Here is a 15,640-nt window from a genome sequence, read left to right as displayed (position 1 = left end):
GGAGGAACTAGAGGTGGGGGAAACTAGAGGAGGAGGAACTAGAGGTGGGGGAACTAGAAGAGGAGGAACTAGAAGAGGGGGAAACTAGAGGAGGGGGAAACTAGAGGAGGAGGAAATAGAGGTGGGGGAACTAGAGGTGGTGTATTTGCCCCTTTCTGATTCTCTATTTTTGATATTTAACTAGAAGTAAGTGGAACTAGAGGAGGGGAACTAGAGAAGGAGGAACTAGAAGAGGAGGAACTAGAGGAGGGGAACTAGAGGAGGGGAACTAGAGGAGGAGGAACTAGAAGAGGGGGAAACTAGAGGAGGAGGAAATAGAAGAGGGGGAAACTAGAAGAGGAGGAACTAGAAGAGGAGGGGAACTAGAGGTGGGGGAACTAGAAGAGGGGGGAAACTAGAGGAGGAGGCACTAGAAGAGGGGGAAACTAGAGGTGGGGGGAACTACAGGAGGGGGAACTAGAGGAGTTGGAACAAGATGAGGGGGAACTAGAGGGGGGAGAACTAGAGGATGGGTAACCAAAGGAGGGGGAACCAGAGGAGGGGAACTAGAGTAGGAGTTGGAACAAGAGGAGGGGGAACAAGAGGAGGTGGAACTAGAGGGAGGAGAACTAGAGGGGGAAACTAGAAAAAAGGGGAACTAGAGGGAGGGGAACTAATGTAAGAGGAGGGGGAACTAGAAGAGGGGGAAACTAGAGGAGGAGGAACTAGAAGAGGGGGGAACTAGAGGGAGGAGAAACTAGAGGAGGGGAACTAGAGGAGGTGAACTAGAGAGAGGGGAACTAGAGAGAGGGGAACTAGAAGAGGGGAAATAGAAGAGGGGAAATAGAGGAGGGGAACTAGAGGAGGGGAACTAGAGGAGGGGGAACTAGAACCTAACCGCGGGGCTAACCGTGGATCTAACCGTGGGGCTAACCGTGGATCTAACCGAGGGGCTAACCGTGGATCTAACCGTGGGGCTAACCGTGGATCTAACCATGGGGCTAACCGCGGGGCTAACCATGGATCTAACCGTGGATCTAACCGTGGGGCTAACCGTGGATCTAACCGAGGGGCTAACCGTGGATCTAACCGAGGGGCTAACCGTGGATCTAACCGAGGGGCTACCCGTGGCTCTAACCGTGGGGCTAACCGTGGATCTAACCGTGGATCTAACCGTGGGGCTAACCGTGGATCTAACCGAGGGGCTAACCGTGGATCTAACCGAGGGGCTACCCGTGGATCTAACCGTGGGGCTAACCGTGGATCTAACCGTGGGGCTAACCGTGGATCTAACCGAGGGGCTAACCGTGGATCTAACCGAGGGGCTAACCGTGGATCTAACCGAGGGGCTAACCGTGGCCACCAGTTGAAACCCTGTACATGTAAAATGTTGTACCATGTCTGAGGGAGGGGCCATCAGTCATGCAGTTGCAGAAGGCAACCAATCAGAACACAGCACATGAACAAACAAAAAAGTCCGGTCTTCACGAACAACACAAATGTTTACTTTCCTCTGGTTGACTTATTTATTGACTTTCTTCAAGTCTCTAATGTAGTTTGGAAGAGGAGAAGACAACATATAAAGAAACAGAAACAAGCAAGAGAGGAAAACAAACAGCTTCTTTATTATTAACAGAAATCAACATTTTGGGAGTTCTCTACTCATTAGTCATTCTGATTACAAACCCAAGGAGCTAACAAGATATCTCTGAGGTTGTCTCTGTCAGCCTTCATCGCTCACCAGGTGAAGGAGTCTTCTCTTTAGTCCCCTAAAGACTAGGGCCCAATCCCAAATTGACTTTATGCCCTTATCTACGTGTGGTGATGTGAGAGGGCAAAGTGAAGATACTACCAGATTAATTATACATTACCTGTCAAATCCTCTTAGATCACCTCAAGTGCATAAACCCTCTTTAGGGTTTAGGGGTCCATTTGGGACTGGGCCAAGTTAGTCAAACAGCCCAGCTAAATCACTCGCTACCCTTCTGATGTCCCACTGAGCAGTCAAAGACGTGGCCCACAGGAAGTGTTTGGTTGGAGTACATCTGTAATGTAGTCAGCCTGGAATGACAACATTATGTCTCAGACCACCTAGGTCCTCCTCCTCTTCATAAGCCCCTCCCCCTTTAACTGACCAAGACAGCATCTCAAATGGCACCCTATTCCCTATATAGTGCACTACTTTTAACCAGACCCTTATGGGGTAGTGCACTATTTTATTTTACATTTTTATTTAACCCTTATTTAACCATTATTTCAGTCAGTTATGAACAAATTCTTATTTACAATGACATCCTACCCTGGCCAAATCCGGACGACGCTGGGCCAATTGTGCGCCGCCCTATGGGACTCCCAGTCACGGCCAGATGTGAACCAGGGACTGTAGTGACGCCTCTTGCTTTAGAGGACTGCGCCACTCGGGAGCCACACTATATAGAGAAAAGGGTGACTACATTGCAGATGTTGCATTACATCATTGAGTGCTCAGTGGGACATCAGAAGGTTATTTCATATGATGTGGTCAGCTGATAAGTTAAACACTACACCCACTACATCCTGGCTTTGTTGGAAGGCTTCTGCAGTACAGTCAGGTTGGAACTTGGCCAGTGGTTTAGCTGGGATGGGCATTTCTGGGCTGGGCATTTCTGGGATGGGCATTTCTGGGACGGGCATGGGCATTTCTGGGCTGGGCATTTCTGGGATGGGCATTTTGGGGCTGGGCATTTCTGGCCTGGGCATTTCTGGCCTGGGCATTTCTGGCCTGGGCATTTCTGGCCTGGGCATTTCTGGGATGCAACCCATTTCTGGACCAAAGATCCCATCTCTGGAGTTCCCCTTTTAGTGAGAGATGTTAGTGACTCTGAGACAAACGACAGAAGTACGACAACATTCAGAACAAAAATATATCTTTACACTGTCCTGCCAACAAGAGGTGCTCCCTGGGATGGGGAGTGAGGGGTGTAAGGGCTAGGGATTAAGGGCTACAGAGTAGGGGCTAGGGAGTAGAAGCTAGGGAGTAGGGGCTAGGGAGTAGGGGCTAGGGAGTAGGGGCTAGGGTGTAGGGGCTAGGGTGCAGGGGCTAGGGTGCAGGGGCTAGGGTGCAGGGGCTAGGGTGCAGGGGCTACGGTGTAGGGGCTACGGTGTAGGGGTTAGGGTGTAGGAGCTAGGGTCTAGGGTGCAGGGGCAAGGGTGCAGGGGCTAGGGTGCAGGGGATAGGGTATAGGAGCTAGGGTGTAGGGGCTAGGCTAGGGAGTAAGGGCTTGGGTGCAGGGGCTAGGGTGTAGCGGCTAGGGAGTAAGAGCTAGGGTGCAGGAGCTAGGGTGTAGGGTGTAGGGGCTAGGGAGTAAGGGCTAGGGTGCAGAGGCTAGGGTGTAGGGGCTAGGGTGTAGGGGCTAGGGTGTAGGGGCTAGGGTGTAGGAGCTTGGGTGTAGATGGAATGGGTGTGCTGTATGTCTGGCAGGACAGTGGGACATGTATAGTGTCTTCAGAAAGAATTCAGACCCCTTGACTTTTTCCACATTTTGTTACGTTACAGCCTTATTCTAAAATGGATTCAATACAAATATACACACAATATATATACAAAAGTATGTGGACACCGTTTCAAATTAGTGGATTCTATTTCAGCCAGACTTGTCACTGACAGGTGTATACAATCGAGCACACAGCCATGCAATCTTCATAGACAAACATTAGCAGTAGAATGGCCTTATTGAAGAGCTCAATGACTTTCAATGTGGCACCGTCATAGGAAACCACCTTTCCAACAAGTCAGTTCATCAAATTTCTGCCCTGTTAGAGCTGCTCCGGTCCACTATAAGTAGTATTATTGTGAAGTGGAAAAGTTTAGGAGCAACAACGGCACAGCTGCAAAGTGGTAGGCCACACAAGCACACAGAACAGGACCGAGCGCTGAAGTGCATAATGCGTAACAATTGTCTGTCCTCGGTTACAACACTCACTAAGGTGTTACAAACTGCCTCTGGAAGCAACGTCAGCACAATAACTATTCATCGGGAGCTTCATGAAATGGTTTTCCATGGCTGAGCAGCAGCACACAAGCCTTAGATCACCATGTGCAATACCAAGTGTCAGCTGCAGTGGTGTAAAGCTCGCCGCCATTGGCCTCTGGAGCAGTGGTAACGTGTTCTCTGGAGTCATGAATAACACTTCACCATTTGGTGAATCTGAATCTGGGTTTGGGGGATGCCAGGAGAACACTACCTGCTCGAATACACAGTGCCAACTGTAAAGTTTGGTGGAAGAGGAATAATGGACTGGGGCTGTTTTTTTATGGTTCGGGCTAGTTCCTGTGAAGGGAAATCCGCTACAGCATACAATGACATTCAAGACGATTCTGTGCTTCCAACTTTGTGGCAACAGTTTGGGGAAGGCCCTTTCCTGTTTCAGCATGACAATGCCCTCATCCACAAAGTGAGGTCCATACAGAAATGGTTTGTCGAGATCAATGTGGAAGAACTTGACTGGCCTTCATAGAGCCCTGACCTCAACCCCATCGAACACCTTGGGATGAATTGGAAAGGCGACTGGGAGCCAGGCCTAACCACCCAACATCAGTGCCCGTCCGCAATAATGCTCTTGTGGCTGAATGGACGCAAGTTCCAGCAGCAATGTACCAACATCTAGTGGAAAGCCTTCCCAGAAGAGTGGAGGCTGTTATTGCACCAATGTACCAACATCTAGTGGAAAGCCTTCCCAGAAGAGTGGAAGCAGTTATAGCACCAATGTACCAACATCTAGTGGAAAGCCTTCCCAGAAGAGTGGAGGCTGTTATAGCACCAATGTTCCAACATCTAGGGGAAAGCCTTCCCAGAAGAGTGGGGGCTTTTATAGCAGCAAAGGGGGGACAAACTCCATATTAATGCCCATGAATTTGGAATGAGATGTTCGATGAGCAGGTGTCCACATACTTTTGGTCTTGTAGTTTATCTGTGTGTGTTCATCTACATTAATTAATATTATATATACACAATATCAGCACATACAGAACATCACACAGAAGACCCTGATATCATGGAGACGCTCAATGGACCGAGAGATGGAGGGAGGGATGGACAGAATGATGGCAGTATGGAGGGAGGGATGTATGGAATGATGGCAGTATGGTGGGATGGACAGATGGAGGGAGGGATGTATGGAATGATGGCAGTATGGTGGGATGGACAGATGGAGGGAGGGATGTATGGAATGATGGCAGTATGGTGGGATGGACAGATGGAGGGAGGGATGTATGGAATGATGGCAGTATGGTGGGATGGACAGATGGAGGGAGGGATGTATGGAATGATGGCAGTATGGTGGGATGGACAGATGGAGGGAGGGGTGAATGGAATGATGGCAGTATGGTGGGATGGACAGAATGATGGCAGTATGGTGGGATGGACAGAATGATGGCAGTATGGTGGGATGGACAGAATGATGGCAGTATGGTGGGATGGACAGAATGGTGGCAGTATGGTGGGATGGACAGAATGATGGCAGTATGGTGGGATGGACAGAATGATGGCAGTATGGTGGGATGGACAGAATGATGGCAGTATGGTGGGATGGACAGAATGATGGCAGTATGGTGGGATGGACAGAATGATGGCAGTATGGTGGGATGTACAGAATGATGGCAGTATGGTGGGATGGACAGAATGATGGCAGTATGGTGGGATGGACAGAATGATGGCAGTATGGTGGGATGGACAGAATGATGGCAGTATGGTGGGATGGACAGAATGATGGCAGTATGGTGGGATGGACAGAATGATGGCAGTATGGTGGGATGGACAGATGGAGGGAGGGGAGGTTGAGGCTTCCATTCCATGAGAAAGGTAGAATATTGTTTGTACTGAAGGAAGGGAAGGATACAGAGAAAGAGGAGGAAGAGAATGAAGAGGAGGAGGAGAGAGGGCAGGAAGTCACAGGCATGCGTAAGACAGATCCTTAAACACAGACCAACCCACACACACACAAACACTCCTCCCCTTCCTCATCACCCAACTCCCCCTAAACACTAGTACTATAAGACAGACAGCTACACCAAACACACACCTCTACAGAAACCTAACCTAGCCTGGCTTGTGAAGATCTTCAATAACAGGATGAGGGAGATAAGATGGAAAGAAAGATCGAGAGAGAAAGAAAGAAAGACAGAAAGAGATTTTTTTTTAAATTATTCCCTTCCCCCCAATTCTAACCTTAACCATTAGTGGGGAAACCTGACCCTAGCTCAGCATCTAGGGGGCAACTTCACCATCCACCCACTGCATGGCATGTAGGCAAAGTTTCTCCCTTTTGAACTGTTCTATTGGCCATGAGGTGTAAGCTCTGCCTACCCAGCTCTGTGTGAATTACATCAGGTACCTGTTGTTAATGGAGGTGGTTGATATGAAGGAGAGAGGCAATACAAACAACGTGATTGGATGATGTAGAGGAGGAGGTCTGGTTAACAACCTATCAGAAGACAGGATGACCAATAGAAAAGAAATTAGCAATCAAATAAAAACAACAGTCACAGAGAGGGAAACAACAGCTTGGTCCTGAATGAAATGGGCAACTTTTACTGCAGACAAACTGAAGCTTTAAAAACCCTTTTAATATTATAACACATCTCCTGGTTGCTGTGTCTGAAGGGAGCACCTTCTGTCTGGAGCTCAGAGGACTGACTGGGTAAAGGTAGAGTGGAGTGGATCGGTCCACTCTAGACTAAAGAGAGGGGTTCCATATCCTTAACAGACTACACCAATCTGGGGGGGGGGGGGGGGGGGGGGGGCAGAGAAGCTGGTGTTGACAGAGCAAGAGGTGAAGGAGGGTAGAATCAGCTGGTGTCGGTCGGTTTACAGTTCTGATGAGAGAGAGAGAGAGAGAGAGAGAGAGAGAGAGAGAGAGAGAGAGATACTGTAAATATGAACCTCCACTATGGTTCAAGATGTAGCAGCTCTAGAATCTACTGGTTCCAATAGAACACAATGATGGTTTGTAAAGCCAGATAATGATTGGTTCCATAAGGGAACTACCAGCAGTGTAGGTTAGAGGCATCCAGCAGAGGAGAGGAGTATACCAGTGTAACAGCAGCAGGGTCAGTCAGTCTTCCTCCGGTCTCATCAGTCCTCCAGAGCCACCATGCCTTTCACTGGATCCTTCACCCTCATCTAGAGAGAGACGGGGAGAGGAGGGGGAGGGGGGGAGGAGAGGTTATGTCACACACACATACAAAGACCTGAATGACCCTACCCTGCTTGCGGTTTGTGTCTTTTGTGTGTGTTAAACTCCCTCTCAGACACATGGTTACATATCATTATTATTCAGATGGTAACATATTATTACTATTCAGATGGTTACATATTACTATTATTACTATTATTCAGATGGTAACATATTACTATTCAGATGGTTACATATTATTATTACTATTCAGATGGTTACATATTATTATTATTATTATTACTATTCAGATGGTTACATATTATTATTATTACTATTCAGATGGTTACATATTATTATTACTATTCAGATGGTTACATATTATTATTATTATTATTACTATTCAGATGGTTACATATCATTATTATTATTATTCAGATGGTTACATATTATTATTACTATTCAGATGGTTACATATTACTATTATTACTATTATTCAGATGGTAACATATTACTATTCAGATGGTTACATATTATTATTACTATTCAGATGGTTACATATTATTATTATTATTATTACTATTCAGATGGTTACATATTATTATTATTACTATTCAGATGGTTACATATTATTATTACTATTCAGATGGTTACATATTATTATTATTATTATTACTATTCAGATGGTTACATATTATTATTATTACTATTCAGATGCTTACATATTATTATTACTATTCAGATGGTTACATATTATTATTATTATTATTACTATTCAGATGGTTACATATTATTATTATTACTATTCAGATGGTTACATATCATTATTATTATTATTCAGATGGTTACATATCATTATTATTCAGATGGTAACATATTATTATTATTACTATTATTCAGATGGTAACATTTTATTATTACTATTCAGATGGTTACATATTATTATTACTATTCAGATGGTTACATATTATTATTATTATTATTACTATTCAGATGGTTACATATTACTATTATTATTATTACTATTCAGATGGTAACATATTATTATTATTACTATTCAGATGGTTACATATTATTATTATTATTATTACTATTCAGATGGTTACATATTATTATTATTACTATTCAGATGGTTACATATTATTATTACTATTCAGATGGTTACATATTATTATTATTATTATTACTATTCAGATGGTTACATATTATTATTATTACTATTCAGATGCTTACATATTATTATTACTATTCAGATGGTTACATATTATTATTATTATTATTACTATTCAGATGGTTACATATTATTATTATTACTATTCAGATGGTTACATATCATTATTATTATTATTCAGATGGTTACATATCATTATTATTCAGATGGTAACATATTATTATTATTACTATTATTCAGATGGTAACATTTTATTATTACTATTCAGATGGTTACATATTATTATTACTATTCAGATGGTTACATATTATTATTATTATTATTACTATTCAGATGGTTACATATTATTATTATTACTATTCAGATGGTTACATATTATTATTACTATTCAGATGGTTACATATTATTATTATTATTATTACTATTCAGATGGTTACATATTATTATTATTACTATTCAGATGCTTACATATTATTATTATTACTATTCAGATGGTTACATATTATTAGTAGTATTACTATTCAGATGGTTACATATTATTATTATTACTATTCAGATGGTTACATATTATTACTATTATTACTATTCAGATGGTTACATATTATTATTATTATTATTACTTTTCAGATGGTTACATATTACTATTATTATTATTCAGATGGTTACATATTATTATTATTACTATTCAGATGGTTACATATTATTATTATTATTACTATTCAGATGGTTACATATTATAATTATTATTATTATTCTGATGGTTACATATTATTATTCAGATGGTTACATATTATTATTATTATTATTATTATTCTGATGGTTACATATTATTATTCAGATGGTTACATATTATTACTATTCAGATGGTTACATATTACTATTATTATTACTATTCAGATTGTTACATATTACTATTAGTATTACTATTCAGATGGTTACATATTATTATTATTATTATTACTATTCAGATGGTTACATATTATTACTATTATTATTATTCTGATGGTTACATATTATTATTCAGATGGTTACATATTACTATTATTATTATTCAGATGGTTACATATTATTATTATTATTATTATTCTGATGGTTACATATTATTATTCAGATGGTTACATATTATTACTATTCAGATGGTTACATATTACTATTATTATTACTATTCAGATTGTTACATATTACTATTAGTATTACTATTCAGATGGTTACATATTATTATTATTATTATTACTATTCAGATGGTTACATATTACTATTATTATTATTCAGATGGTTACATATTATTATTATTACTATTCAGATGGTTACATATTATTATTATTATTACTATTCAGATGGTTACATATTATTATTCAGATGGTTACATATCATTATTATTATTATTACTATTCAGATGGTTACATATTACTATTATTATTATTCAGATGGTTACATATTATTATTATTACTATTCAGATGGTTACATATTATTATTACTATTCAGATGGTTACATATTATTATTATTATTATTACTATTCAGATGGTTACATATTACTATTATTATTATTCAGATGGTTACATATTATTATTATTACTATTCAGATGGTTACATATTATTATTATTATTACTATTCAGATGGTTACATATTATTATTCAGATGGTTACATATTATTAATATTATTACTATTCAGATGGTTACATATTACTATTATTATTATTCAAATGGTTATATGTTATTATTATTACTATTCAGATGGTTACATATTATTATTATTAATATTACTATTCAGATGGTTACATATTATTATTATTATTGCTATTCAGATGGTTACATATTTCTATTATTATTATTCCGATGGTAACATATTAATATTATTACTATTCAGATGGTTACATATTACTATTATTACTATTTAGATAGTAACATCTTATAATTATTATCATTACTATTCAGATGGTTACATATTACTATTATTACTATTCAGATGGTTACATATTATAATTATTAACATTACTATGCAGATGGTTACATATTACTATTATTACTATTCAGATGGTTACATATCATTATTATTATTATTCAGATGGTTACATATCATTATTATTCAGATGGTAACATATTATTATTATTACTATTATTCAGATGGTAACATTTTATTATTACTATTCAGATGGTTACATATTATTATTACTATTCAGATGGTTACATATTATTATTATTATTATTACTATTCAGATGGTTACATATTACTATTATTATTATTACTATTCAGATGGTAACATATTATTATTATTACTATTCAGATGGTTACATATTATTATTATTATTATTACTATTCAGATGGTTACATATTATTATTATTACTATTCAGATGGTTACATATTATTATTACTATTCAGATGGTTACATATTATTATTATTATTATTACTATTCAGATGGTTACATATTATTATTATTACTATTCAGATGCTTACATATTATTATTACTATTCAGATGGTTACATATTATTATTATTATTATTACTATTCAGATGGTTACATATTATTATTATTACTATTCAGATGGTTACATATCATTATTATTATTATTCAGATGGTTACATATCATTATTATTCAGATGGTAACATATTATTATTATTACTATTATTCAGATGGTAACATTTTATTATTACTATTCAGATGGTTACATATTATTATTACTATTCAGATGGTTACATATTATTATTATTATTATTACTATTCAGATGGTTACATATTATTATTATTACTATTCAGATGGTTACATATTATTATTACTATTCAGATGGTTACATATTATTATTATTATTATTACTATTCAGATGGTTACATATTATTATTATTACTATTCAGATGCTTACATATTATTATTATTACTATTCAGATGGTTACATATTATTAGTAGTATTACTATTCAGATGGTTACATATTATTATTATTACTATTCAGATGGTTACATATTATTACTATTATTACTATTCAGATGGTTACATATTATTATTATTATTATTACTTTTCAGATGGTTACATATTACTATTATTATTATTCAGATGGTTACATATTATTATTATTACTATTCAGATGGTTACATATTATTATTATTATTACTATTCAGATGGTTACATATTATAATTATTATTATTATTCTGATGGTTACATATTATTATACAGATGGTTACATATTATTATTATTATTATTATTCTGATGGTTACATATTATTATTCAGATGGTTACATATTATTACTATTCAGATGGTTACATATTACTATTATTATTACTATTCAGATTGTTACATATTACTATTAGTATTACTATTCAGATGGTTACATATTATTATTATTATTATTACTATTCAGATGGTTACATATTACTATTATTATTATTCAGATGGTTACATATTATTATTATTATTATTATTATTCTGATGGTTACATATTATTATTCAGATGGTTACATATTATTACTATTCAGATGGTTACATATTACTATTATTATTACTATTCAGATTGTTACATATTACTATTAGTATTACTATTCAGATGGTTACATATTATTATTATTATTATTACTATTCAGATGGTTACATATTACTATTATTATTATTCAGATGGTTACATATTATTATTATTACTATTCAGATGGTTACATATTATTATTATTATTACTATTCAGATGGTTACATATTATTATTCAGATGGTTACATATCATTATTATTATTATTACTATTCAGATGGTTACATATTACTATTATTATTATTCAGATGGTTACATATTATTATTATTACTATTCAGATGGTTACATATTATTATTACTATTCAGATGGTTACATATTATTATTATTATTATTACTATTCAGATGGTTACATATTACTATTATTATTATTCAGATGGTTACATATTATTATTATTACTATTCAGATGGTTACATATTATTATTATTATTACTATTCAGATGGTTACATATTATTATTCAGATGGTTACATATTATTAATATTATTACTATTCAGATGGTTACATATTACTATTATTATTATTCAAATGGTTATATGTTATTATTATTACTATTCAGATGGTTACATATTATTATTATTAATATTACTATTCAGATGGTTACATATTATTATTATTATTGCTATTCAGATGGTTACATATTTCTATTATTATTATTCCGATGGTAACATATTAATATTATTACTATTCAGATGGTTACATATTACTATTATTACTATTTAGATAGTAACATCTTATAATTATTATCATTACTATTCAGATGGTTACATATTACTATTATTACTATTCAGATGGTTACATATTATAATTATTAACATTACTATGCAGATGGTTACATATTACTATTATTACTATTCAGATGGTTACATATTATTACTATTCAGATTGTTACATATTATTATCATTATTGCTATTCAGATGGTTACATATTATTATCATTATTACTATTCAGATGGTTACATATTATTATCATTATTACTATTCAGATGGTTACATATTATTATCATTATTACTATTCAGATGGTTACATATTATTATTCAGATGGTTACATATCATTATTATTATTACTATTCAGATGGTTACATAGTATTATAATTACTATTCAGATGGTTACATATCATTATTATTACTATTCAGATGGTTACATATTATTATTATTATTCAGATGGTTACATATTATTATTATTATTATTATTACTATTCAGATGGTTACATATTATTATTATTATTATTATTACTATTCAGATGGTTATATATTATTATTATTACTATTCAGATGGTTACATATTATTATTATTACTATTCAGATGGTAACATATTACTATTCAGATGGTTACATATTATTATTATTACTATTCAGATGGTTAGATATTATTATTATTAATACTTTTCAGATGGTTACATATTATTACTATTCAGATGGTTACATATTACTATTATTCAGATGGTTACATATTATTATTACTATTCAGATGGTTACATATTATTATTATTATTACTATTCAGATGGTTACATATTATTATTATTAATATTCAGATGGTTACATATTCTAATTATTATCATTACTATTCAGATGGTTACATAGTATTATTATTACTATTCCGATGGTAACATATTAATATTATTACTATTCAGATGGTTACATATTACTATTATTACTATTCCGATGGTTACATATTATTATTATTACTATTCAGATGGTTACATATTAATATTATTACTATTCAGATGGTTACATATTAATATTATTACTATTCAGATGGTTACATATTATAATTATTATCATTACTATTCAGATAGTTACATATTACTATTATTACTATTCATATGGTTACATATTATAATTATTAACATTACTATTCAGATGGTTACATATTACTATTATTACTATTCAGATGGTTACATATTATTAGTAGTATTACTATTCAGATGGTTACATATTATTATTATTACTATTCAGATGGTTACATATTATTACTATTATTACTATTCAGATGGTTACATATTATTATTATTATTATTACTTTTCAGATGGTTACATATTACTATTATTATTATTCAGATGGTTACATATTATTATTATTACTATTCAGATGGTTACATATTATTATTATTATTACTATTCAGATGGTTACATATTATAATTATTATTATTATTCTGATGGTTACATATTATTATACAGATGGTTACATATTATTATTATTATTATTATTCTGATGGTTACATATTATTATTCAGATGGTTACATATTATTACTATTCAGATGGTTACATATTACTATTATTATTACTATTCAGATTGTTACATATTACTATTAGTATTACTATTCAGATGGTTACATATTATTATTATTATTATTACTATTCAGATGGTTACATATTACTATTATTATTATTCAGATGGTTACATATTATTATTATTATTATTATTATTCTGATGGTTACATATTATTATTCAGATGGTTACATATTATTACTATTCAGATGGTTACATATTACTATTATTATTACTATTCAGATTGTTACATATTACTATTAGTATTACTATTCAGATGGTTACATATTATTATTATTATTATTATTACTATTCAGATGGTTACATATTACTATTATTATTATTCAGATGGTTACATATTATTATTATTACTATTCAGATGGTTACATATTATTATTATTATTACTATTCAGATGGTTACATATTATTATTCAGATGGTTACATATCATTATTATTATTATTACTATTCAGATGGTTACATATTACTATTATTATTATTCAGATGGTTACATATTATTATTATTACTATTCAGATGGTTACATATTATTATTACTATTCAGATGGTTACATATTATTATTATTATTATTACTATTCAGATGGTTACATATTACTATTATTATTATTCAGATGGTTACATATTATTATTATTACTATTCAGATGGTTACATATTATTATTATTATTACTATTCAGATGGTTACATATTATTATTCAGATGGTTACATATTATTAATATTATTACTATTCAGATGGTTACATATTACTATTATTATTATTCAAATGGTTATATGTTATTATTATTACTATTCAGATGGTTACATATTATTATTATTAATATTACTATTCAGATGGTTACATATTATTATTATTATTGCTATTCAGATGGTTACATATTTCTATTATTATTATTCCGATGGTAACATATTAATATTATTACTATTCAGATGGTTACATATTACTATTATTACTATTTAGATAGTAACATCTTATAATTATTATCATTACTATTCAGATGGTTACATATTACTATTATTACTATTCAGATGGTTACATATTATAATTATTAACATTACTATGCAGATGGTTACATATTACTATTATTACTATTCAGATGGTTACATATTATTACTATTCAGATTGTTACATATTATTATCATTATTGCTATTCAGATGGTTACATATTATTATCATTATTACTATTCAGATGGTTACATATTATTATCATTATTACTATTCAGATGGTTACATATTATTATCATTATTACTATTCAGATGGTTACATATTATTATTCAGATGGTTACATATCATTATTATTATTACTATTCAGATGGTTACATAGTATTATAATTACTATTCAGATGGTTACATATCATTATTATTACTATTCAGATGGTTACATATTATTATTATTATTCAGATGGTTACATATTATTATTATTATTATTATTACTATTCAGATGGTTACATATTATTATTATTATTATTATTACTATTCAGATGGTTATATATTATTATTATTACTATTCAGATGGTTACAT

The 15,640-nt window shown here is 33.2% G+C and overlaps 1 protein-coding gene across 3 annotated transcripts in view; it reads right to left on the bottom strand.

The window, feature by feature from the left end:
• Window positions 1–6,562: 6,562 nt before the first annotated feature.
• The window catches only part of LOC110534815 (phosphatidylinositol transfer protein alpha isoform), an 83,942-nt gene continuing 74,864 nt past the window's right edge, over window positions 6,563–15,640 (bottom strand). For 2 of the 3 annotated variants that reach the window (XM_090188748.1, XM_090188747.1), the window contains 2 exons: window positions 7,049–7,139; window positions 6,563–6,832 (listed from right to left, as the gene is read on the bottom strand). In XM_090188748.1, coding sequence (XP_090044874.1) covers window positions 7,092–7,139 — 48 coding nt within the window. In that variant the 3' untranslated portion in view covers window positions 6,563–6,832; window positions 7,049–7,091. The remainder of the gene's footprint in view (window positions 6,833–7,048; window positions 7,140–15,640) is intronic. The other variant, XR_016484072.1, reaches the window with a different exon arrangement.

Source organism: Oncorhynchus mykiss, chromosome 10, assembly GCF_057628025.1.
Source record: "Oncorhynchus mykiss isolate SJ-2025 chromosome 10, ASM5762802v1, whole genome shotgun sequence".
NCBI lineage: Eukaryota > Metazoa > Chordata > Actinopteri > Salmoniformes > Salmonidae > Oncorhynchus > Oncorhynchus mykiss.
This window is presented reverse-complemented; position numbering and strand designations above follow the sequence as displayed.